Here is a 23,816-nt window from a genome sequence, read left to right on the forward strand (position 1 = left end):
CTCCAAGCTTTAGGAACACAGGAAAAGCTGTATGTCCCACATAGCTCCCTCCAAAAACTCACAGTACCCCCACATCACTGGTTGTTCATTATCTAATAGTATGGCTGATCTCCAGTTTAATCAGGAGAATATGAACTCTGGCGGAGGACAGCAGCCTTTATAGTTTTAATTTTGTTCTCAGAATATAGAATATCCTCAGGTAATGTTGACGGATCTTTGTGTATTATGTGTTTTGTAACACCCTTTTCCCAGCAATTTGTTGTTGACTTGGACACTATTTATTTTGAATACTCTTAAGGAAATTATTTGAAAAAGATTGTCACAATTTAAATAGTTCCTTCACACACACACACAAAGAGGAAGGGAGAGGTTGTATTTGAATACAGGTAATTGGAACTTCCAAGTTACCTAACCTTGTTATCATCATTCAAATGATCATTCATTTCATCATTCAGATCATTCAAATGATCTAGGAATCAGATTTTGTTTACAATTATACAAAGGGTCATGAAGGAAAAGGGAGGCCAGCACTACCTTTCCCACATTTTGCTTTTTTATTTGAGAAAAAAAGGGAAATCCTCTCCAAATAGTCTTGTCAAGGGACTTTTTACTTTTAAGGGAGGTGAAAACAAAAAGAATATAAATGAAAACTTTTAGATGTGGGACCTTTATTGCAGATGGCTGTAAAATATAGCCTCAACTTTTTTAGGGGTGGGGGAGGAGGTGAATCTTTAGCCTTAAATAGACTGAAGTCTGTTTGAAACTAAAATTACCCCTTTGGATAAATTGGCTGAAGTTAATTTCCTCCCTACCATGACTCCAGTTAAGCATGCCCTGAGAACTATAAACATACTAGTTTGTAAATCAACTTGAACATCCATATACATCTATGTGCACGTACACACACACACACACACACACTTGCATCATTATTGTTTGTTGCACATCACCCAGAAATTATTTAGACTGGGTTTGGCAGTTCTGTCTGCCTATCAAGGACCTGAGATGGGCAGATATGGATTTTTTATTATGGCTTGTTGCAGTCACCCAGATGTTTAGACTGGGTTTGGCATCTCTGTCACCTATCGGGCCCTTCCCAAGGACCTAAGATAGGCAGATATGGATATTTGATGGTGTTACAAGCATCACCGAGTAAAGCTGCCTTTTGCAATTGACTGATGGTGAATTTGTCAATATCGGTGTTCAAGTGATGCTCCAGTTGTTTCGGGATTGCTCCCAAGCCGCCTAGGACTAGTGGCACTACCTTTGTTTCTTTCCCCACAGTCGTTCTGTTTCTATTTGCAGATCTTCCCGCTGATGCTATTCTCTCCATGGTCCACATTCAGAAAGAACAATGGTATTTATGACCACCGCCACCACCCCCGTCTTCTTTCAAATCGGCCGACGGAGTGTGCTTGGGGGGGTGGGTGGCGTTTGACAAAACCCACAAGAGCGGCCGGCAAAAACCTGAGAACAGGTAACCTCAACGCCGATTAGAAAGAACCCAAACGGAGAGGGTGGGAGGGAGGGAGGGAGGGGGAGAGGCGCTGGAGCCAGAAAGTGCTGAGTCACCGCATGACGCGACGTCTGTCCCTATCACCTCTTCCTTCCCCTCGGCGCGCGCGAACCAGAAACCGACCGCGCGCGAGAGAGCGCCTATTCTCCGCCCTTGCTCCTCGGTCACGTGTCACGCGATTCCTCTCCCGGGACGGTCAGAACCATAGCGGAGAGGCGGCTGCCGGCGCCCTCAGCCTTCTCGGGTTTCCCTTAAAAGTACCCGAGCGCGCGAAGCCAAGGCGGGGAGGGTCTCCTCATCCCTCGTCTGGTGCCGGCCGCTGGCAAAGCGGAGGCTCGGGAAGGCGGCGGGAGCGCCTTTTTCCCCACCCCGCTTCCTTTGCTCAGCCACCTCCTCCACCACCCCCTACGCCTAGCCGCGAGTGGATTCTCCTTGCGTGTTTCCCGCCGCCTGAAGTAGTTTTTTTTTTTCCTTGTTTTTTTTTTGGTCGGGGCTCCTGGCCCGCTCTGCTCTTCGGAGTTGTCACGGCAGCGGCCGCCGCTTGTCTTTTCCGCGCTCCTCCTCTCGCGCGCTCCCCGCGCCTCCTCTTCCCCGGCAGAGCCATGGGGCTCCTGTCGCAAGGCTCGCCGCTCAGCTGGGAGAAGACGCAGCGGCACGCGGAGCACGTGCGCAAACACGGCATCCAGCAGTTCCTGCACATCTACCGGGCCGTCGGGGAGAGGCACAAGGACGTGCTCAAGTGGGGTGACGAGGTGAGCGCCCCCGCCCACCCTCACGGAGAAGGGAAAGGGGACCCTTCGGGAGAGCCGGCCTGGCTGATGGAGGGATCCTTCGGCTGCCTTGGGAAAGTCTCCCGATTGAGATAGGCCGCCATTCCCCCCTGTCTTTTCAGGTAGAAGGTCGGTGCTGGAAGAAGGGGAGGCTAATGGCTCAGCGCCTTGCGAAATGGAGGGGACGGGGGAGGCTAGGGGAAGAAAAGAAAAAGGGGGAAAAAAGAGGCGACCCGTTTAGTTAAATCGGAGTTTCCTTAAACGGAGCTTAGATATGAGCCTTAGAAAACAGTCCGGCAGCCGTCGAGTCCCTTCCTTGTCGCTGACCTACCTGAGGCTGCTTTCACCACCCAGCATCTCCCCCTTTCTGTACCATTAAACTGGAATATATTTACAGACTGTACTATCCGAAGCTGGTGGGAAAGTAAATGTTATCCTCGGTTCTGTTTTCGATTGCTTTTGCCCCGGACTTGGTTTGATCTTCAGCATTCTCTAGGAAAATTCCTTGCATAGAAAAAAAGCAATATTAGCTTATGGATTCCTGTCTTTTATGATTATTTAAAGTTATAAATTGCTCGTTTACTTTTTCTTGCCAATATAGGACTGCCTTAAAGCACAGACTTTGCGTTTTATGTTAATAGTGTAGTAGCAACTGTAACTGGAAATTTTACTTTGGATACCAGAAGGGTCAGATTACAGATGTGCATGTATGAATGAATTTCTTCATTTGTAGGCAGTTTTATATTCATATTTCACTGCGCTCCATCCTATTGACAATTACTGTCCTGTTAGTATGCTGTGTATTATTATAATAAGGAAAGCCAGACAGTTGATTCTCTGAGGCCTCTATAATCTAGGTTCTGCGTTTGATAGAAATGTGCCTTATAATGAAAATCCAGTAGTATTTTAAAAGATTATTGAAGTATTGGTCTCACTTTTTTAATTTAAAGCATTTATATACTGCTCAAGAGCTGGGGATGTTCTCAGAGCAGTTGGCATTAGAATAGAATAGAATAGAATAGAATAGAATAGAATAGAATAGAATAGAATTTTTATTGGCCAAGTGTGATTGGACACACAAGGAATTTGTCTTGGTGCATATGCTCTCAGTGTACATAAAATTACTGTACTTACTTGAGGCATCAAACACTAAAGTTGAGCTTGGTCAGGGGAAGGATACTATTTGAAAACAGTGGTATTCAGAATTCTCTTAATCAGTTAATTTTCTGAAATTTGAATGTATTCATCAATTTTGTTTTATTTATGAAATGTATAAGCCATTTGTTCCTAGACACTGTAGCCCAGTAGTCACCAACCAGTGGTTCATGGACCACTGGTGGTCCACAAGAAAATTTTGGTGGTCCGCAGAAAAATTATTTTCATTTTTTATATTGTATTAAATACTATTTATCTTTTAAAAAATTCATATTAGTGGTCCTCGGGATTTAAAATTATGAATTTAGTGGTCCCTGAGGTCCAAAAGGTTGGTGACCCCTGCTCTAGCCTGTGATATAACATAGTTAATCCAAAGCAAGATATCAACAACCTGCAAAGCATATTATTTCTTCATGTTTCATTTGTTTTAAGAAATTTTCAACTGCTTTTTCTCTATATGTTTGTAGTCTGCCAAAAAAAAAATTAGTAGGAAATTTATTTAACAATTTTGATATGATTTGCAAAAAACATATAAATAACTACATTTCCCATTGAAATGACTGAGGTAAATGAAGCTAGAAAAAAACATTTAGTATGAAGTGAATTGGTCATTAATTTTATTGCTTGACAATATAATTGAAGCTCAACTAAATTCTCTGTAAAGTTTTTACCTAAAATTTAGAGCTGTGCGTAGATTAAGCAAAATAACAGCATGAACTAATTGCTGACATCTTTTTGTATATAATTAGTTTTCTGTGCCCAAAGAATTTATTTCATTGATGAGGCTTTCTAAGAATGAAAACTTTGTGCTTGAATTACGTTTATGTAATATTCATAATATATGAAAATAACAATTTGGCCCATCAAATACTCTTAAAGAGGTACTGACTTGAAGAGAAACCTTCAGCTCTAATATCAATATACTTTGATAGTGACTTTTGAATACAATCTTGAGCAAAGCCTACTTGAATCTTTTATCCAAATTGATACCAAAGAGGAGTTTTGAAACTCTCTTTCTTGAGATCTTTTCTTCTTTCATCCTCAAAGATTCTTAACTGTCAATTTACAAACTCCAAAATTGAAATATATGTTGTGTGCTAATACTGAAGAAAGCTTATTTTTTACAGCTCAACAGTCTGAAAATATTCCAAGATTGTATTACTTACAGAAATAAATCTTAGAATCGTTTCAAAGGATTTAGATTATGTATGCTTTAAAAAATAATCCATACAATTTTGTATGTTAGAGCTATGATAATTGCTCTATGCATTGTCAAAAAAGATTTCATAAGACAACTCCAGACTTGTGATGCCCAGGGGCATGGTACATCACAAACACTGAAGTTGAATGCCTGTAAAAAGTTTTTACATTTAAAAAAAAAAGCAGTAAATATCTTTGTAATAAAGATAAATCAGGTAATTAAACTACAGATCTCACATTTATAAATATTGATGGATTCAATTTTAGGTAGGTTGAATTCATAGATATATTCAGAAAAAGCAGGAAAAAACGTATTACATTACTGATTCCCGTACCTCATTAGTATAAACTTACTTGCTAGTAGTTCTTTTAAATATTATCATCTGTAGATATCAGGAACAGAATCTGTGACCATCTATTTGCAAAGCATATGCTGTACCAGCCAGCTATAACCTTTCATCAAGATTGATTTGTGCATTTGCTGTAGGTATAGAATTGTAACTCTTGTACGCTTATTTTCAATTCCGGGAAATCAAGTTGCCAATAAAAAATCTTGAAAAGTTATATATAAAATGCATAGACATTAGTTTTAGAAAATAGCAAATTTTCACCAGGAGTAAGAAATCGTGACCGTATTTTATTGTTTCTGTTAGTTTTCCTGCCTAGAAAAAAACAAACTATGAAACTTCCATTTGTGATTTGCTAAGCAATATATCTGTCTTGTTTCTCTTGTAACAAGCCTGGATTATTAAGGAATAAAATATCAAGGAAAAAAAAATCCCTAGTTTATGACTTTTGTATATTAAGAGAGCCAGGAATCCAGATATAGTATTAAGTTAGTAAGTGTTACCAAATCAGATCTGAAAAACTGGTTGACCATTAAATGGTTTATTTATTACTTTGTTCATGTCTAGTGATTATCCAGATTTTTACAGATCATGTCTAGTAGTTGTAATTAAATGCCAAGGGAGAGTTCCTGGTTTGTTAGCTGCTCTGCTGGCAGGAGGAGCAATTTTGAAGGGTTATGTTTGAACAGATTCCTTATATACATCCTAACTTGCCTAAGAGACAGATCTTTCAAATTGTTAAAACCTGTATTTTAGCCTGAAGACAGAAATTGTTGTTAAAGTTCTTATACTTTTATACATATCCAAGTAAATGACACAGGTATTTTTCTATAATGCTCTTCTATAATAAAATGGGTTTACTGGTAGAATAATAATCTGAGTGGTATCATTAGATTCAGTCTGTAGTTTAAAAAATTCTTTATTATGCTTGAAAGTTTTGCTTTTGTTAATCTTTAGTTTGCTGTACTGTACTGTGGGAAAATATAACAATGCCATTTCTTGGTATTAAGATTACAGATTTCTCTTCCGCTGTATAAACTTTTACTAGATTAGATGCATCATGTTTGCTTTTTAAAACAAGATAAATTTGTGTTAGAAATCTGAAATTCAAGCTTAATGTGAAACCTAAGTGGGGAGAAAAAGGAGTTTTAGAAGAGCTGGTAGTAAGTACTCTCTCTGATCTACAAATTGATACTATATGCGATAAACACACCAAGGATCCCTGATAAACACTCTGCATAATCAAACTTTCAACAAGCTGAAAAGACAAACTAACTGCTTCACCACAATCAAGTTTTGTTATCATTATCTGCTAATATGAAGAAAATGTAAGAGCTTTATTTAACTAGAATTTGTGTTCTATTTGTCTTTTGAAATTGCGCTATCGGCTTGCCTCATACGTAGCTTCACTATTATGATGACAAAACATTGTTTATTGACACTAGAAAATTGATTGTACATCATCTTTGCAGAAATGAACAAATGCTGCCTATGGAATTGTTTGCTGAAATATTTGTATTTTAAAAAGTCAACAGTTAATCTAAAGTTACCCTGTTTCCCCCAAAATAAGATATTCCCTGATAATAAGCCCAATCGGGCTTTTGAGCACATGGCAATAAGACCAAACGCTTATTTCAGGGTTCAAAAAAATATAAGACAGGGTCTTATTTTCGAGGAAACATGGTATATCGTATTGTTCTTCTTTCTATAAATCATCCTGCCTAATCAAAACCCCTAAGTCAAAAATTCTATTTTTATTTTTATGCAAAAGGTCAATGAAGCTTCCAGTCACCAATAAACATATATTTTCTTTAATCAAAGAATTTTTTTTATATTTCATATTTACTAATTTATCCATTTCAGCAAAATTTGTCAACTTCACCAACCATTCTTCTGCTATAGTGAATAGTGTTGAATCTTTCCATCTTTCTGCATATAGTGATCTCACTGCTATGATCATATATTGAAATAAACTTCCATGGCTTTTTTTCTGTTTATTCATGTTTATTCATGTTTGTTTATAATCTTAAAAGGAAAAGTTTTGGCTTTATCCTCTGTATATATCTGGATCCAATTTTTTTTTTAGCTTTTTACAAGTCTATGATAAAACATCCATTCATATTATTCATATTTCCAGCATAGATTTAAGCTCCTCTATACATTCCAGATAATTTTTCTGGCATCTTGTGCCAACAAAACATCACTTTATTTAAAAAAACCTCTTTTATATCATAACACAGTTCTACCCTTTTAATCACGTTTTTCCATTATTTCATCTGTATACATCTGTATTATAAACAAACTTCTTAGCCCATTCTTTAACTTCTTCCTATGTTTCAAATTTCAGCAAAAGTTTGTACATTTATAAATTATATATTCATGATCAGTACACAAATGTATTTCAAATTCTGACAAGCAATGATCAAGCAATGATTTGCTGGAAATGCTTTAATTTAGATGCCTGCGCTGATCAGGGAATTGGATTTTATGTCTTTCAAAATCAATGGTTCTGTATTTTAGTGTTTTATCCAATAATAAACTAATGTTCAGTTTCTAAGATCTTTCATTTTTATGCTACTTTGCAGATTTTCAGATATTATGAATTCTATTTTGTTTGTGTCTGCACTGATGAAAGTCAGAAGTTACTTGTTTTTTGTGGTTCGTTTCCTTATCGACTGCATCCCCAATTGGCTTCTCCCTTCCTCCCCTCCCAGTTTTTTTCCTTATTCAAATTCAAAATATACATTATGTGTTCTAATGAAACTTAGTGAATGTATTATTATTTTCAAATAATAATTAAACAGGCTATGTCCTAAAAAAATAAAAATCCCAGTTTCAGGTGATCTGGGAATAACGTTCTAGGTAAAGCAAGCAGTATTTGCAGATTACTGGCAATAAAGATCATTAACATGTAAATAATAATAATAATAATAATAATAATAATAATAATAATAATAATAATAATAATAATAATAATAATAATAATGTTTTAATTTGTATACCGCCCTTCTCCCGAAGGACTCAGGGTGGTGAACAGGCAGATAAAATACAAACAGAAACATATACCATAATTAAAACATTGTTAATATTCATAATGATGTGTTTTTCCTCCATTCTGTTTGCTGAACAGAAACAAAAGGAAACACGAGGATTTATAAATAGCTTTAATAGCAGCCCATACATTGAAATTATAACAATATTTAGGAGACTAGAAGCAACCATCTTTTTCACTTACTGGTAATTTCCTTTTGTAAATCTCTGTTTTGTGCTACCAAAATTGATACAGCTAGACCTTAAAAGTTAAAGAAACAAGCTGAAAAGTTAATGTACATTAGTTTTTATAGAAAAGCTTAAGATTTTTAACTGAAGAATTCACCAACTACAGTAATGCTGCTAATTGCTACTCCTTTCTTCCCTGCTTTTTTGGAAAAAGTGCTTTTAGAAGCAGTGGCTTTCTACTGAGTGAGCAAAGCAAGGGAATGTCTCTCTTGCTATAATCAAAGATAAGTTTTTTGGTTTATTCAAAATGCCTGGGATTACTCATTTTCTCAACATTTTGCTAAAATGCAATCAAAATATTTCCGTTAGATTTTCCAGAAGTGATGTATACAATTCTGTTTTGAACTTGGGCATGGTAACTGGATGTGGCTGCTAGGATAGACTTGAATAGCAGCTAAATTCTGTTCAGTTCAAATTTGGTACAGAATAAATGTCCTGTTATTCTGCACAAGGACCACATTGTAAATAAATTGCGTGTTGGAAAAGTTGATAAGAATATAGCTTTGTCATTCCCATGAAGTCAGCAAAAAAACCAGTCTGAGTCAGCAAGTTTGATATAAAATTGTACCGAAAGGTAATATTTCCTAAGACATTTTATATTGTTAAACATAATATACATACATTTTAATAGCCTTATTTAAACTCTTGATTCAAAATAAATAGGATAGATTTTCATTTGGATGTTTGTAATGCTGGATGCTATTGTTTTCTATCATTCTCTTTAGTTGCCTTCTATATTGTGAGTAACTGCAGTCTTAAAAGTGAAAATTTGCGACAACAAAACCTTGAGATAAATTTAAGTAGAATGGATTGAAAGAAGCTTAGGCAGGCTTTCATCCTTGATCAAAACCATGCTGAGGAAATCACTGTGCAACTGCTGAGTAAATATTATGCTTTACTGATACATTGTGGGCAAAAAGGACTTGTAAAATTTGCAGTTTGATTTGCAAAAATAAAAAAGTATGTATATTTAAATATCCCCATTTAGAAAACATTACCATGAAGTCTGCTTTTAAAAATTGTAATTGTTCAGGTCACCAATTTGTGAACTTAGTGTTTTTCTGTTTTGTGAGCTAAAAATTATATTTTGAACTTCTGTTGCCTTTTAGGTGGAATATATGTTGGTAGCCTTTGACCATAAAAATAAGAGAGCACGGTTGTTATTAACTGGAGAAGAAGTACTTCATACTTTACAAGAAAAAGGTGAAAGAATAAATCCAAAGTAAGTATCATCAGCTCATAGAAATACATGGTGAAATTTAGTCAGGTTATTAATCGGCATGTATTTCAATCTCTCTGTCTATTACAAGTCATTTTTGGCTCCTGCTTGGACAGGTCCATGGTGTTTTTACAGCAATGTTTTTGGAAGTAGTTTGCCTTTGCTATGAGTGACTGGCCCCAAAGTTATCTAGCTGACTAATACAGGCCAAAATTTGCAGTCTTTTAGTTGTAACTGGTTTCTTTAACCACTTCACCAAATTGGCTCCCATTTTCTAAACAATGGGAAATACATTTTCATAAATAATACTTGTTTGCATGTACCCTAAAAGATCAGTGCTTTCAATTTGCAGCAACACAGTGGCAAATGTTTCTAATTTAATTAATTGATATTTAATTATTAAAATGTTTAATTTTGTATTTGAGGAATGGCCAAAATACAATTCATATTTTATGCCAGCTATGTTTTTAAATATCTTAATTTGTTTTGTTGACCGAAAGATTAATTATGTACGGTATAGTGCTGATGTACTTATACTATTGCATATTTTCTCCCAAAAAAGTTGGAATCCCTATTAATCATAAAATGCATTCTAAGCCAGAGTTCCCCAACGTTTCTGGCTTTGCGGACTGGCGGGGGGAGAGGGAATGTTTCAGCACGTGCACAGCTGCATTTGTGTGAGTGGTGTGCATGCTCTCCTGCTCATGCAAATGGAGTTTGTGCGCACACGCTCGCCCGCTACTCACACAAGTGTGGGTGGGTGCTTGCCAGCCATTTCCACAGCCTGGTTGCAGTCTTCTCATGGCCTACTGGTTGGGGATCCCTGTTCTAACTAAATTAAAGTACTAGATTACACCATCCCCATCCTGAGTCAAGGTTTTTACCTTTGTTTGCATGGTTCAGAGTTTAAAAGCTAAATTATAGTTGCATGTTATGTAAGTATACTTGGTTGTAGAAGATACTTTCAGTTTTCATTTGATTTTTAAGCCATCCAACATTATGGAGACCAGAGTATGGAAGCTACATGATCGAAGGGACTCCTGGGCAGCCATATGGAGGAACAATGTCTGAATTTAACACTGTACAGGATAACATGAGGAAGCGGCGCCAGGAAGCTGCTTCAGTATTAAAAAAAGATGAAGTTGTTTGCACTGTCACATCATTTCCAAGGTTAGATTCTGTTTTTCTAATAGTTTGAAAATATAGTGGTTTCAGATGGCCGTGACTCAGAAGAAAGTTGTAACATTAAAGCTATTTTAAAAAGAGGAAGATTACCATAAAGTATTTCCCATTTAGAGCCATTCCTACTTAGTTATAGCTGCAGCAGTGCCTAAACGTTTGTGAACCTGTTTGAACTTTCAATATTTCTGCATAAATATAACCTAAAACGTGACCTGTTCTCCACACAAGTCCTGAAATTCGATAAAGAGAATCCATTAAGTAAATGAATCAAAGTATTATACTTGTTTGTTTATTCCTGAGTAAAATGATCCAAGCAAATCAAAAGATTATTGGAAGAATATTCTGTGGATGGATCTAACTAAAATATAATTTTTTCGTTTTAACGAAAACTGTTGTTTGACAAAAGGCAAAAACTGCATTCCAGTGTAAGAATCTTATCTCATGTGAGCAACATGCTGGTGACAAAATAAATAGTCCTCAATTTATAACTGTAATTGACCCTGGAATTTCTCTGTTAAAAGCCAGACACCAGCAAGGTGGATGTGGGGTACTGGTATAGGCTGGTATTATTAAAGATGAGCTAGTTAGACCTTTTCGGTTTGAAGATGGACTCAAAATCATCTCCCAAACTTACTGCCAGTTTTTACAAGACACTTTCTTCAAGCAGTAGTACAAGAAAAAATCTGCATCTTTCAAGACCATGATTTTTATGCAGGACAATGTTCCATTGCATGCTTCGAAGTACTCCACTGTGTGGCATGCCAGTAAAGGTCTTAAAGAAGAAAGGATAATGTCATGACCCCCTTCCTCACCTGACCTAAACCCTATTGAGAACTTGTGGGCCGTTCTTAAACAGGAAATTTACGGTAATGGAAAACAGTTCACTTCTCTGAACAGGCTGTGTTCTGAACAGGCTCTGGGAGGTTGTGGTTGCTACTGCACAAAAAGCTGATCGTCAACAGATCAAGAAAGTGACAGACTCTGTGAATGGAATATTTATAACTGTTAGTAAAAAGAAGGGTGGTTATATTGGTCAGTGATTTTTTTTTGAAATGTGAGAAATGTTTATTTGTAAATTTTGAGTTGTTTATTTATTATTTTCACTTTAACAAATTAAAATGAATGAGATGGGGAAATTTTCAGTTTTCATTTAGTTGCATAATAATTCTGCACACTAATAGTTGCCCAATAATTGTGCACACATAGATATTCTCCTAAGAAAGCCAAAACCTCACTTTTACTTTCTTAAATATTCAGGTTTGAGATTTATTAGCATTTTGGATTGACTGAGAGCACTGTAGTTGTTCAGTAATAAAATTAATCTCAAAAACACAACTTGACTAATAATAGTGCACACAGGGTATATGTGCCAGCATTCCATGTTAAGAGTGTCCAGCTAGATATGTTTAGGAAACTCAGAGATAGGAAGTTGACTTTTTTCTGCTACCTCTTCCTAGCAGCTAGTAATCAAATCATGCCATCTGTGATTGTAGAGATAGCAAGTAACATCAAGACTAAAAGTCATTCATACTACAATCCTCCATGAGTTTGGTCAGCCTCCTTTTAAATTCATTAAAATTGGTGGTGATCATCATGTGTGATGGTTTCAAATTTCTTTACAAAAAAGTATACTTCAGTGGAGTATTATGTAAATTTTAACTTTAGCAATTTTTTAGATTTGATCTGGAGTTGTTTTGATTGAATCAGATGCCAAATGATTTGATGATTTCAATCAATTTGGAAAATGGAATAAACTTGATTCGGTGTTTTGAATATGTCAAATAACTTAATTTTTTCAAATTTTATTAGAGTTGATCCATATATTCTAACGTTTAGTTTAATGAGTGAGGTTTAATACATTAATACATTTAATACACTAGAACAGTGGTTTTCAACCTCACAAACCCCTGGGGGTCTGCGATGTCATGGGGTCTGTGAAGGTTTGAAGAAATGTTATAATTTAAATCTTGAGTTAACCCTTAACCACAGACATACTTTTTCGGCTGCGCTATTGCAGACATGAGGTCATAATGACCACTCTAGCTTCTGGCCATAGTTCAGATAATTGTTCTACAATATTGTGGCTAGTGGTTCTGGATCTATTGCTTCCAAAAGGTGCAGAAGACCATTTGAATTTGTTCTTGCCATATAAATTATTGCACAACGTAGATTGTACCTGGTCATCAATTTCATCTGTAGCTTCATCATTACTGATGTCAGAATCGGCAGCAACGGGTTCCTCATCGTCCATTACAAAATTTTTGTTGCAATCCGCTTCCACTTCTCTCAGATCACTCTTTGTTTCTTCATACCATGATAGAACAATTTCTTTGAAGTTTGGATCACCAAATCTACTTGGTAGAAAATGCGGCCGCAACATAAAAAAAAATATACGTTAACAAAGATCTGCAGTCAAAATGACCGCAACTCAAATTCAAATGTCACTACAGAAAACACCAAATAACTCAAGCAAGTGTGATGCTGCATACACTCTTATTGGCGGGAAAACAAAAGTTATTCGGAACAGTCCCATTTCTAAAAATAGGGATGTTCTGAACATTTTGGAAAACTATTGCGATCACTATGACCATGGATCTGTATTTATGTGTTAAGTCTTGGGGGTCCGTGGCCATAGTCTGGCCACAAAAAGTCTTTAGAGGGGGTCTGTGGTAAAGAGAAAATTGAGAACCATTGCGCTAGAAAGCTGCTTTCTACTTAGAAACATATTTGCTAAATTTCTTCCCTGTTTTGGGTCAGGTTTTTTTTGGCAGAAACAAGATTAATCTATTTTAATTGGATAGATAAAATGTGCATTTACTGAGTGCCTGTAGCCCTTTTAATTACTGTCTATAGAAGAGTTGTGCCAAACACATAAGTACTATTCTTAATAAACTTTGGTTTTACTTTTGTTCTGGAATATTTCTAATATAACTTTACTAAATGAATCTTTGTCAACTAGAGATCTTGATTTGATTGAATTTGTAGATTAGGTTGTCCAGGATTTACGATACCAGAGTATCATCCAACACCTATTGAGATGGGAGCCTCAAAGTCTCTTTTCTTCCCAGATGAGGCTATAAACAAACATCCCAGGTTTAGGTAAGTGTGTTTTGAATAGGAATACAGATGTATTCAAAATGTAGATGATGTAAAATATACTAATTCATAATAATAATCCAAATTTAAATTTGGTATGAGGTTCACCACTCACGTTGAATGTAGTTACTCTTTCTATAGATACTATTTTAGTTTTGTCAATGCTTTTAATAGGCTGCCAAAACTCCCATCCTTTATCTTATTAATTCCACAGGCAATTCTATTTAAGAAGAGATTCAGAGGTAGCTTGTCTACTCAAAGTTTAAACCATTGCAGCCAGTGTGGATTTGATTTAAGTCAACTTGATTTAAATCATAATTTTTAAAGAGCAACTGTCATCTCTGTCCCACAACAGCTCCTCCTCTGACCTGCTGTTGACTCGCCGAAGTCCCAATATTATTATTATTATTATTATTATTATTATTATTATTATTATTATTATTATTATTATTATTATTATTATTATTATTATTATTAATATAAATAATTTATATTTATATAAATTTATATACCGCCCTTCTCCCGAAGAATATTGCAGAATATACAGCCTTATGCTACATAACTAAGCTCCATTTCATGCTGAATAAACTAAATTATGAATGTATCTTAAGTAGAAAACTATCTTTAGATAGATTTTTACTCCAAAAGATTTTATTAAAATAAATTTGATAAAAATAAAAAAATTCCAATTTTTTGATTTTTTTTAAAGAAAATCATTGATTTTTATAGAATAGAATAGAATTTTTATTGGCCAAGTGTGATTGGACACAAGGAATTTGTCTTGATGCATATGCTCTCAGTGTATATAAAAGAAAAGATACCTACCTTCATCAAGGTACAACACTTACAACACTTAATAATAGTCATAGTCATTTATCCACCCTGATTGCAGCACCTCTGCAGTCACGTGATCAAAATTTTGGTACTTGACAGTGTAATCAACCAATTTTGTTGTATACATGATGTACAATGACAATAAAGGCTATACTACAGCACTGCAATTCCTTCCTTACCATAGGCTAGAAGGCCTCAGCCACCGTAGCCTCCCTATCTCCACCCCCACTCATGGGAGGCCTGCCTCACTATGTCTAGTCGAGTTACTTTCACTGCAGCTGCTGACAGATTTGTCCAGCCAATGTAAGGCATATGTAGAAAGATGACAGAGACAATGTTCCTCAAGTCTGGAGAGGTAACTGCTTTATCAAGGCTGACCAGGAACAGGAATTTCATTGGCTGACTTCTTATTCCTGGCCAATTTTGAGAAAGATTGCTTTTATATTGCAGAGAAGGATTCTGTCCATAAAGTTAGCAAAGACAATCTTTCTCAAAGCTGGCCTGGAATAGCTCTACAAAGAGTCCAATGTATTCTGCTTACTCTCTTGTAATTCCTTTCTCTCTAATCTCTACTCCGCGAGGCAAGGGGAAGCTGATCAGGCATAGGACAAATTGTGTACAGAAATTGTTTGTTTTTTATCTTTTGTCCCCTTTAGAACAAAAAAATCCATTGAAAAAGTGACGTGACCATTTTTCACACTTACGACCGTTGCAGCATCCCCTTGATCATATGATCAAAATTCAGATCCTTAGCAACACTCATATTTATGACAGTTTCAGTGTCCTGGGGTCATGTGATCATCTTTTGCAACCTTCTTAAAAGCAAAGCCAATAGGAAGCCAGATTTACTTAACTATTACTAACTTAGTAACTTCAGTGGTTCACTTAATAACTGTGGCAAGAAAAGTCATAAAATGGGGCAAAATATGTTCCACTTAGCCACATAAATTCTGGACTAAGTTGTGATCGTAAGTTGAGTACTACATATAATTGTTACCTTGCAATATAGACAAATAAGGAAGCTATCTTCTGACATTATTTCTCATAACTCTCTGTATCAAGATAGTGTTGATGCTTCATATAATTCACTGAATGCAAATAATTTTTAATCAGTGTAGTAGATTAGGAAACCCATAGATCAAATATTAATCTAAAAAGTTATAAAACTATTGAAAAACGTTTGTTTTGAGACAACATCTCAGAAATTTTTGATTTTTTTTTAGTACTTTAACGAGAAATATTCGACATAGAAGAGGCGAAAAAGTAGTTATAAATGTACCAAGTAAGTGAAAAAAGCAATTCATTGTTAATTTTTTTTAAAAATTTTTTTTAAAAAAATTAACCTTTTGAGAACCAGGAGGTTAACCTTTTGTCAAATGTCTTATTCAGTATTTAAGGACAAGAATACCCCATCACCGTTTATAGAAACATTTCCTAGTGATGATGGTGAAGCAGCAAGAGCAGCTAAGCCCGATCATGTATATATGGATGCCATGGGATTTGGCATGGGCAATTGTTGCCTTCAGGTAAACTCATTGAAATAAGTACACAGTTAAGTATTTTTACTGCTGTCTTTTGGCTTTGTGTTGTTTTCATAACAGCCAGATTTTATATATTACAAGCATGTATTTTTCCCTGCTGTTCATTGTTCCCTGCTTTTCCTCCTTTCCAGAAATAATAATTCAAGCTCTATGCCAAGCTGTGGTAATTGTTAATGTTTTGTAAGCAACTGATAGACCAGTAGCAGACAGCAAATAATACAAGATTAGTAATTTTCTACAAGTTTATCATCTAATAGACACACAAAGAGGAAAAGTGAGGGGTAACTAAAACAGTCATAACAAAGGAAATGGAAAAATAACAGCGTAGTGAAGAAGGTTAGAAAAATTGCATTGAATAATGTGAGTGACTGAATTCTTAAAACATCTGAAGGCAGTGAGTTGCAAAAATAAGGTACCGCAAAGCAAATAAAGAAAATAATTAAATAATTAAATGTAATAGTATTTAAAGATATTGGAATGAAAGAAAAGTAGAGGGTTGTACAATGTAAAGCAAAATAAAAGGTCCTGAGGAGCACTGATGTATTTAAAGTGCACATTAAAATTGCAAAATAAATTTTCAAGTGAAAGATTGATACAAAAATGACACATCCTGTTATTTATGGTGAGGAAGAATAAGGTACCTGATGTGAAGAATAAATGTCAGTATCATTAGATGAGTTAAAGGAAAAAGAAATGACATATAAGACAGTTAAGTCTTGCAAAATATGTGAAAATGTTCAATGTATGGCTAAAAAAAGGCAACATTTTGCTCTTTACATTTGAATATAAGTAGTCCTCTGCCTGCAAGCGTTTGTTTAGTCACCATTCAAAGTTACAACAGCACTGAAAAAAGTGCCTTATGACCAGTTCTTGCCCTTATGTCTGTTGCAGCATCCCCATGGTTAGGTGATCAAAATTTGGGTGCTTAGCAACTGTCATGTATTTACAATGGTTGCAGCACTCTAGAGTGATGTGATTGCCACTTGTGACCTTCTCAGCTAGCAAAATGAATGGTAGAAGCCACATTTGTTTAACAACTGAATGATTCACTTAACAACTGCAGTGGTTTGCTTAACAACCATGGTAAAAAGGTCATTAAATTGGACATGACTCACTTAACAACCATTTTGCTTAGCAATGGAAATTCTGGTTCCAGTTTTCACAAGTCGAGGACTACGTGTATTCAAATTGTCATAAATCAATTTGTGATTTGGAACTGAACTCTTGAGTGAGTCTGCATAGGTACTTTAGTTTCAGAGGAAGAAGGAAAAGCAGTGGTGGAATTTCTGTGCTTATTTTTCTTTCCAAAATGAAATATGTTATGGAACTGTGTTGAAAAGCAAAGAGCGCATATGGGTAATGTTTGTAACACCTACTAGCAATGAGATTCTGGAAGGAAGAAAAAGGAGACTTAATTCCCACTGTATGATCCGAGGTCTGCAGGGAAGAAACAATCTTGCAGTTAGAAATTCAATGGACTCATTTTTTATAATTTCTGGAAAATGCAATAACATTGACATTCACTTTTAACATAAATCATGATAGATTTTTATTTATTATACAGGTAACATTCCAGGCCTGCAGCATTTTTGAAGCAAGATATCTTTATGATCAGCTAGCCACAATCTGTCCCATTGTGGTGAGTGAAATCATTTTATTGTTGAATACATTCAGAGAGACACTTTATTATATTTATATAAAAACTCTTTTAAAACTGTTTTAAAAAAGATTAAAAAGCATGTTCATTGAGGCAACCTTCAAAACAATCAATATTAGATTTTTAAATTAGTGGTGATAGTTTATTATTATTATTATTATCATCATCATCAATAATAATAATAATAATAATAATAATAATAATAATAATAATAATAATAATAATAATAATAATAATAATTTGATTTTTATACCGCCCTTCTCCCGAAGGACTCAGGGCGGTGTACAGGCAAAATAAAACAAACAATACAAAATACAATTTAAAATGCAATTTAAAAAACTTATTTAAATTAGCCTGAAAATTAAAATTTGCCATGCACTAAAAACCCCATTTAAAATTAATAAAATTTAACATTAAAATTCAATTCAAGCCAGCCCCGCGCGGATGAAAAGGTGTGTCTTCAGTTCGCGACGGAATGTCCGAAGGTCAGGTATTTGGCGTAAACCCGGGGGAAGCTTGTTCCAGAGTGTGGGAGCCCCCACAGAGAAGGCCCTTCCCCTGGGGGCCGCCAGCCGACATTGTTTGGCGGACGGCACCCTGAGAAGTCCCTCTCTGTGAGAGCGTACGGGTCGGTGGGAGGCATGTGGTAACAGCAGGCGGTCCCGTAAGTACCCAGGCCCTAAGCCATGGAGCGCTTTAAAGGTCGTAACCAACACCTTAAAGTGCACTCGAAAGGCCACAGGTAGCCAGTGCAGTCTGCGCAGGAGCGGTGTTATGTGGGAGCTACGCGTAGCTCCCTCTATCACCCGCGCAGCTGCATTCTGGACTAACTGAAGCCCCCGAGTGCACTTCAAGGGGAGCCCCATGTAGAGAGCATTACAATAATCCAAGCGAGAGGTAACGAGCGCATGAGTGACTGTGCACAAGGCATCCCGATCAAGGAAGGGGCGCAACTGCCGAACCAGGCGGACCTGGTGGAAGGCCCTCCTGGAGACGGCCGTCAAATGATCTTCAAACGACAGCCGATCATCCAGGAGGACACCTAAGTTGCGCACCCTGTCCTTTGGGGCCAGTAACTCGCCTCCAACAGCCAGCCGCGGTTGCAGCTGACTGAATCGGGATGCCGGCATCCACAGCCACTCCGTCTTGGAGGGATTAAGCTTGAGCCTGTTTCTCCCCATCCAGACCCCATCCAGATGTTCAGTAAGTGAAGCTAAAATTTCCCATCCTTGATTAATTATATGGAAAGAATAAAATAGATCAGAGGAATTTGCAAGCTGTTGCTTAGGGACTGGAGAAGAAAATACAGCAAGAGGTAGTGCAATATTTGTTGCCATGCCTGTGTAGCACATTTTACCTTGACATAATCTTATATCCTCAACGTACTGTCAGCATAAGAATAACAGAATTTGGAGTGGACTTTGGAGGTCTTCTAACCCAACTGCCTGCCCAAGCAGGAGATCCTATACTATTTCAGATAAATGGCTGTCCAGTTTCTTCTTAAAAGCCTCCAGTGATGAAGCATCCACGACTTCTGGAGGCAAGCCATTCCATTGATTAATTGTTAATTGTTCTCACTATCAAGAAATTTCTCCTCAGTTCTAGGTTGGATCTATTCTTTATAAGTTTCCATCCATTGCTTCTTATCCTATCCTCAGATGCTTTGGAGAATAGATTGACCTATGTGGCAGCCACTTAGATACACTGCAATCATGTCACCTCTAGTCCTTCTCTTTGTTAGTCTAGACTATACAAGACATACCCAGTTCCTGCAACCATTCATCATGTTTTAGCCTCCAGCTCCCTAATTACTTTTGCTGCTCTTCTCTGCAGTCTTCCTAGAGTCTTAACACTTTTTTTATCATGGTGACCAAAAATGGAGGCAGTATGCCAAGTGCAGTCTTACTAAAGGAGTATAAAATGATACTAACACTTTGTGTGACCTTGATACTATCCCTCTGTTGATGCAGGGTAGAACTACATTGGCTTTTTTTGACACTGCTGGCTCATATTCAGTTTGTTGTCCATTAGGATTCTTAAATCCCTTTCCCAGTTATTGCTGTTGAGCCAGGTACCACCTGTTTTGTACCTGTGCATTTGGTTTTTCTTGTCTAAGTGTACATCTTACTTTTCATAGTTCTTACAGATTCATAATTGTCACTTCTCAAACTTGAGGTATGCACTATATTTGGACTGGAGGGAGACATATAGTAGAGTATATATCCAGTTAGAAAAAGAAACTAGAGTAGAAGATGCTGACTGGAGTGCAAATGGGGTCTGCTTGGCTAGTAAAACAATTTGTAGTATTGTAAATAAAGGCGATTTGATGAAGACGAGCAGAGCATCTTGTATTTCAGGATCATACTTGCTTAGCTTTATATGGTATTGCATTGATAATCCGTTACAATACGTTCTCTCCGATTATTCTTTTAGATGGCTTTAAGTGCTGCAGCTCCTTTTTACAGAGGCTATGTGACAGATATTGATTGCCGTTGGGGAGTTATATCTGCATCAGTAGATGACAGGACAAGAGAGGAGAGGGGTCTAGAGGTATGTGAGACCTCTCAAATGTAGATCAGTTGTTTCTCTAGTATATATTCTTGCAAACCCGTTTATTAAAAATGCTTTAATCATTCTCTTAGTATGATCTTCATATAAAATGTCCTGAGTTTTTACATTCTTCTGGCATTTCTTTTAATTTCCCAGCGGCAGAATCACGGATACAATTTTTTTGGTCAAATTTTTTTTGAATAAGCGTACAAAAAATGTGAATGTGATTAATCTTGTCCTGGATTGAGCAAGAAAAATGAAAAATAGAAATATATAACAACTGAAATTATCTAAGGAATAGCGTTCTCTTTGCAGCAGGGGGTTGTATTTTGCTTTTCTTAAAGAGGAGGTCATTTAGCAGCTGTGAGCAAAGCAGTTAAGAGTTTGCAAGAGTGGTTAACCTAGGTCAGGGGTGTTAAACTGGTAGCCCATGGGCCGGATGCGTCACACACAGGCCACACCCACCCCAGTTCCATGAAGGGAAAAACCATCACGATACATCACGTGATGGCAACGTGACGCAGTGAGTTTGACACCCATGGGCTAGGTATTCATACTCTCACAAAAATATCTCTTCCTAAACTTATCTTTCATTCCTTGAAAACTTTCTATAATTTTAAGCATTTTGCTTATTAAGCGTTTTTTGTTGTTGTTGTTATTTAAATCTATTTGAATGTAGAAAGTGAAGACATTTTTATATCTACCTTTCTTGACACTGCTAAAGGAAATGGTTTCCCAGTGCCTATTTTTGAAATACGGTTTGGCCTTTCCCACCCCAATTGACAGTCCTGGTAATTCTGTAATGAATACCAAAGTCAAACCTTTTTTGCCTTCTAAGAGGGATGGGGTTAATCAGACTAGGCCATCAAAAATTGAGAAATTGGAATACAGAGATATGAAAACTGTTTCAGCTTTATGTATTCTGATAATTTTTTTTAAATTAGATTTTGATGTGCTCTTTGGTGTACAACAATTCTCATCAGATTTCTAATTGGGTTCTGAGTATGAAATAAAAAGTAGTTATGTATATAAATATTCATATTTACCATGTATAATTATTGCCAATAGCAGGAGATAAAGTTAGTAAAATTCACCCAGATTTTGTTAAATTTTAGTATTTGCCTCTGATGTTTCATTATTCTAACTATATCTCTAACTTTTCTAGCATGGCGATTGAGGAACCCTTATTGATCCATATCTCACTTGTTAGATTGTTTAAGATTTTCCTTCATTAAAGAGGTTTATTATCTCCCTCTCTTTACTTTTTTCTTTAGTAGATTTTACTTTTCTTTTCGTATAATGGACTTGTATCATTTAGTCATTTCATAATGTTTGTTAATTATTGTTAAACACTCCTGCCCCTCTTTATATGAATAGTCCATATTACTAAATAGTTAAATTATTGAAAAATATGTATGCAGTTTTGGTTACAATGCTACATTGATTCAGTGTTATAGTATCTCTTGCAGATAATGACAATAGGTACTAGACATTTTTCTTCTTAAATTACATAGCCATTGAAGAACAACCGTTTCAGAATCAATAAATCCAGATACGATTCCATAGACAGTTATCTCTCAGAATGCGGTGAAAAATACAATGACATTGATTTGACAATAGATAAAGAAATCTATGAGCATCTAGTAAAAGAGGGTGAGTATTTAAATCAGTGTGACAACAAGGCTCCAAGCCTTTGTCTTGTTTTTTTTCTCCCTTAATCAGACACAATCCTTAAAAAGGACTACTTGTGATTAATTTAAACAAGCTGTTCTTGAAGTATAACACAAAGCAGCATTAGATGTGCTAGTTAATTTTCTGCCGTGATCCCTCATCTTGAAAGCAGTTTTTTTCTTGATTGAAAGAATGAATCAACTATCACATTTCTTATCAAACTCAAAATATTTCATTCATGTGTTTGTGGTGACTGCTTCATCTCTCCTCAGCTCTATTGAGTTACTGCAAGCAAATAAATGTGCACAGTATATTTAATAAACTTGCTTGCTTTTTTAACAATGGCTATCTCAATTTCTTGGTTTTTTAGGCATTGATCATCTTTTGGCACAACACATTGCTCACTTATTTATTCGTGACCCTTTGACACTGTTTGAAGAAAAAATTCATCTGGATGATGCAAATGAATCTGATCATTTTGAGGTTATATTGCTATACTAGTTTATATTAAAAAGTTGTATGTAGTTTGTTTAATATACCATTTATTTTCTAATAAAAAGGATCAAAACAACAGCAGCCCTTAGTTATGCCAAATAATTATTTGCTGCAGACATGTTTTTTCAGTATTTCTTAAATGACAACTTGCAAGTATGTAGTTCATTGCATATTTGAATACAGATAAAAATTCTGTGTTTAAATTATTCATATCAGTAATGTGACAAAAACTTTCAATACTTACTCAATTTTCAGAACATAGGTCAGTGTATAATTTAGGAAGTGTGATATGAGTTGACTCCATATGAAAATGTTGGAAACAAAAGGATGCAAACTGTATACTTGTTGGAAACATTGGTCTGCCCAGGTCTACCAAATTCTAATTAAGTATCAGTTGTGGAAAATCAAAAAAAATGAGTACAAAAGTACAGAATCTTCCTGTTATTTCTGCTCATCCTATGATTGAACAGGGTTGGCATGGTCCAATTTCTATCAGTAGAGATAGCATGCATTTATATCTCACCTAATAAAAGCAAACAAAATCTGAGAATATATAGAATAGAATAGAATAGAATAGAATAGAATAGAATAGAATAGAATAGAATAGAATAGAATAGAATAGAATAGAATAGAATAGAATAGAATAGAATAAAGCAAGTCAGTGACACTTCTCCTAGCATCTGCTTTTCTACCTCAGCTAATTTCTGTGGAGATTTTCAGTCATTCAGGTCATGGTTGTTCCAAAGGTGCTTTTTCAAAAGGCAAATGAATTTAGTTTTTCCTTGAAGGTATTTTGCTTCTCATCCAAGAAGCTTCAGTCAAAATCGAAGAAGCTTCTTGGATGAGAAGCAAAACATCTTTAAGGAAAATAGAATAGAATAGAATTTTTATTGGCCAAGTGTGATTGGACACACAAGGAATTTGTCTTGGTGCATATGCTCTCAGTGTACATAAAAGAAAAGATACGTTCATCAAGGTACAACATTTACAACACAATTGATGGTCAATATATCAATATAAATATATTTACATAAAGCTAGCCCTTACTTACTGACTACTTGTTGAGCAACTGTTCAAAGTTGCAACAGTACTGAAATGATACTTAAGATCATTCCTAGCTGTTGCAACACCCTTGCAGTCTCATGATCATAATTCAGATGCTTGGCAGCAAGCTTACAGTGGTTATGGCATCCTGCAGTTACATAATCACAGTTTGTAACCTTCCCTGTCGGCTTCCCCCAAGCAAAGATAATGGGGAACCCAGGAGGAAGGTTATGAGTTGCTCCAGTAAATCCTCCCTGCGC

The 23,816-nt window shown here is 36.0% G+C and overlaps 1 protein-coding gene across 2 annotated transcripts in view; it reads left to right on the forward strand.

The window, feature by feature from the left end:
• The first annotated feature begins 1,657 nt into the window (after positions 1–1,657).
• The window catches only part of GCLC (glutamate-cysteine ligase catalytic subunit), a 31,950-nt gene continuing 9,791 nt past the window's right edge, over positions 1,658–23,816 (forward strand). Inside the window, exons 1-10 of one of the 2 annotated variants that reach the window (XM_058177088.1) lie at positions 1,658–2,268; positions 9,377–9,489; positions 10,474–10,656; positions 13,654–13,767; positions 15,822–15,880; positions 15,988–16,124; positions 17,704–17,778; positions 20,230–20,346; positions 21,861–21,999; positions 22,388–22,500. In XM_058177088.1, the coding sequence (XP_058033071.1) occupies positions 2,119–2,268; positions 9,377–9,489; positions 10,474–10,656; positions 13,654–13,767; positions 15,822–15,880; positions 15,988–16,124; positions 17,704–17,778; positions 20,230–20,346; positions 21,861–21,999; positions 22,388–22,500 (1,200 nt within the window). In that variant the 5' untranslated portion in view covers positions 1,658–2,118. Of the gene's footprint in view, positions 2,269–2,296; positions 2,409–9,376; positions 9,490–10,473; positions 10,657–13,653; positions 13,768–15,821; positions 15,881–15,987; positions 16,125–17,703; positions 17,779–20,229; positions 20,347–21,860; positions 22,000–22,387; positions 22,501–23,816 lie in introns of those variants that run through there. The other variant, XM_058177093.1, reaches the window with a different exon arrangement.

Source organism: Ahaetulla prasina, chromosome 1 (genome assembly GCF_028640845.1).
Source record: "Ahaetulla prasina isolate Xishuangbanna chromosome 1, ASM2864084v1, whole genome shotgun sequence".
In the NCBI taxonomy this organism is placed as follows: domain Eukaryota; kingdom Metazoa; phylum Chordata; class Lepidosauria; order Squamata; family Colubridae; genus Ahaetulla; species Ahaetulla prasina.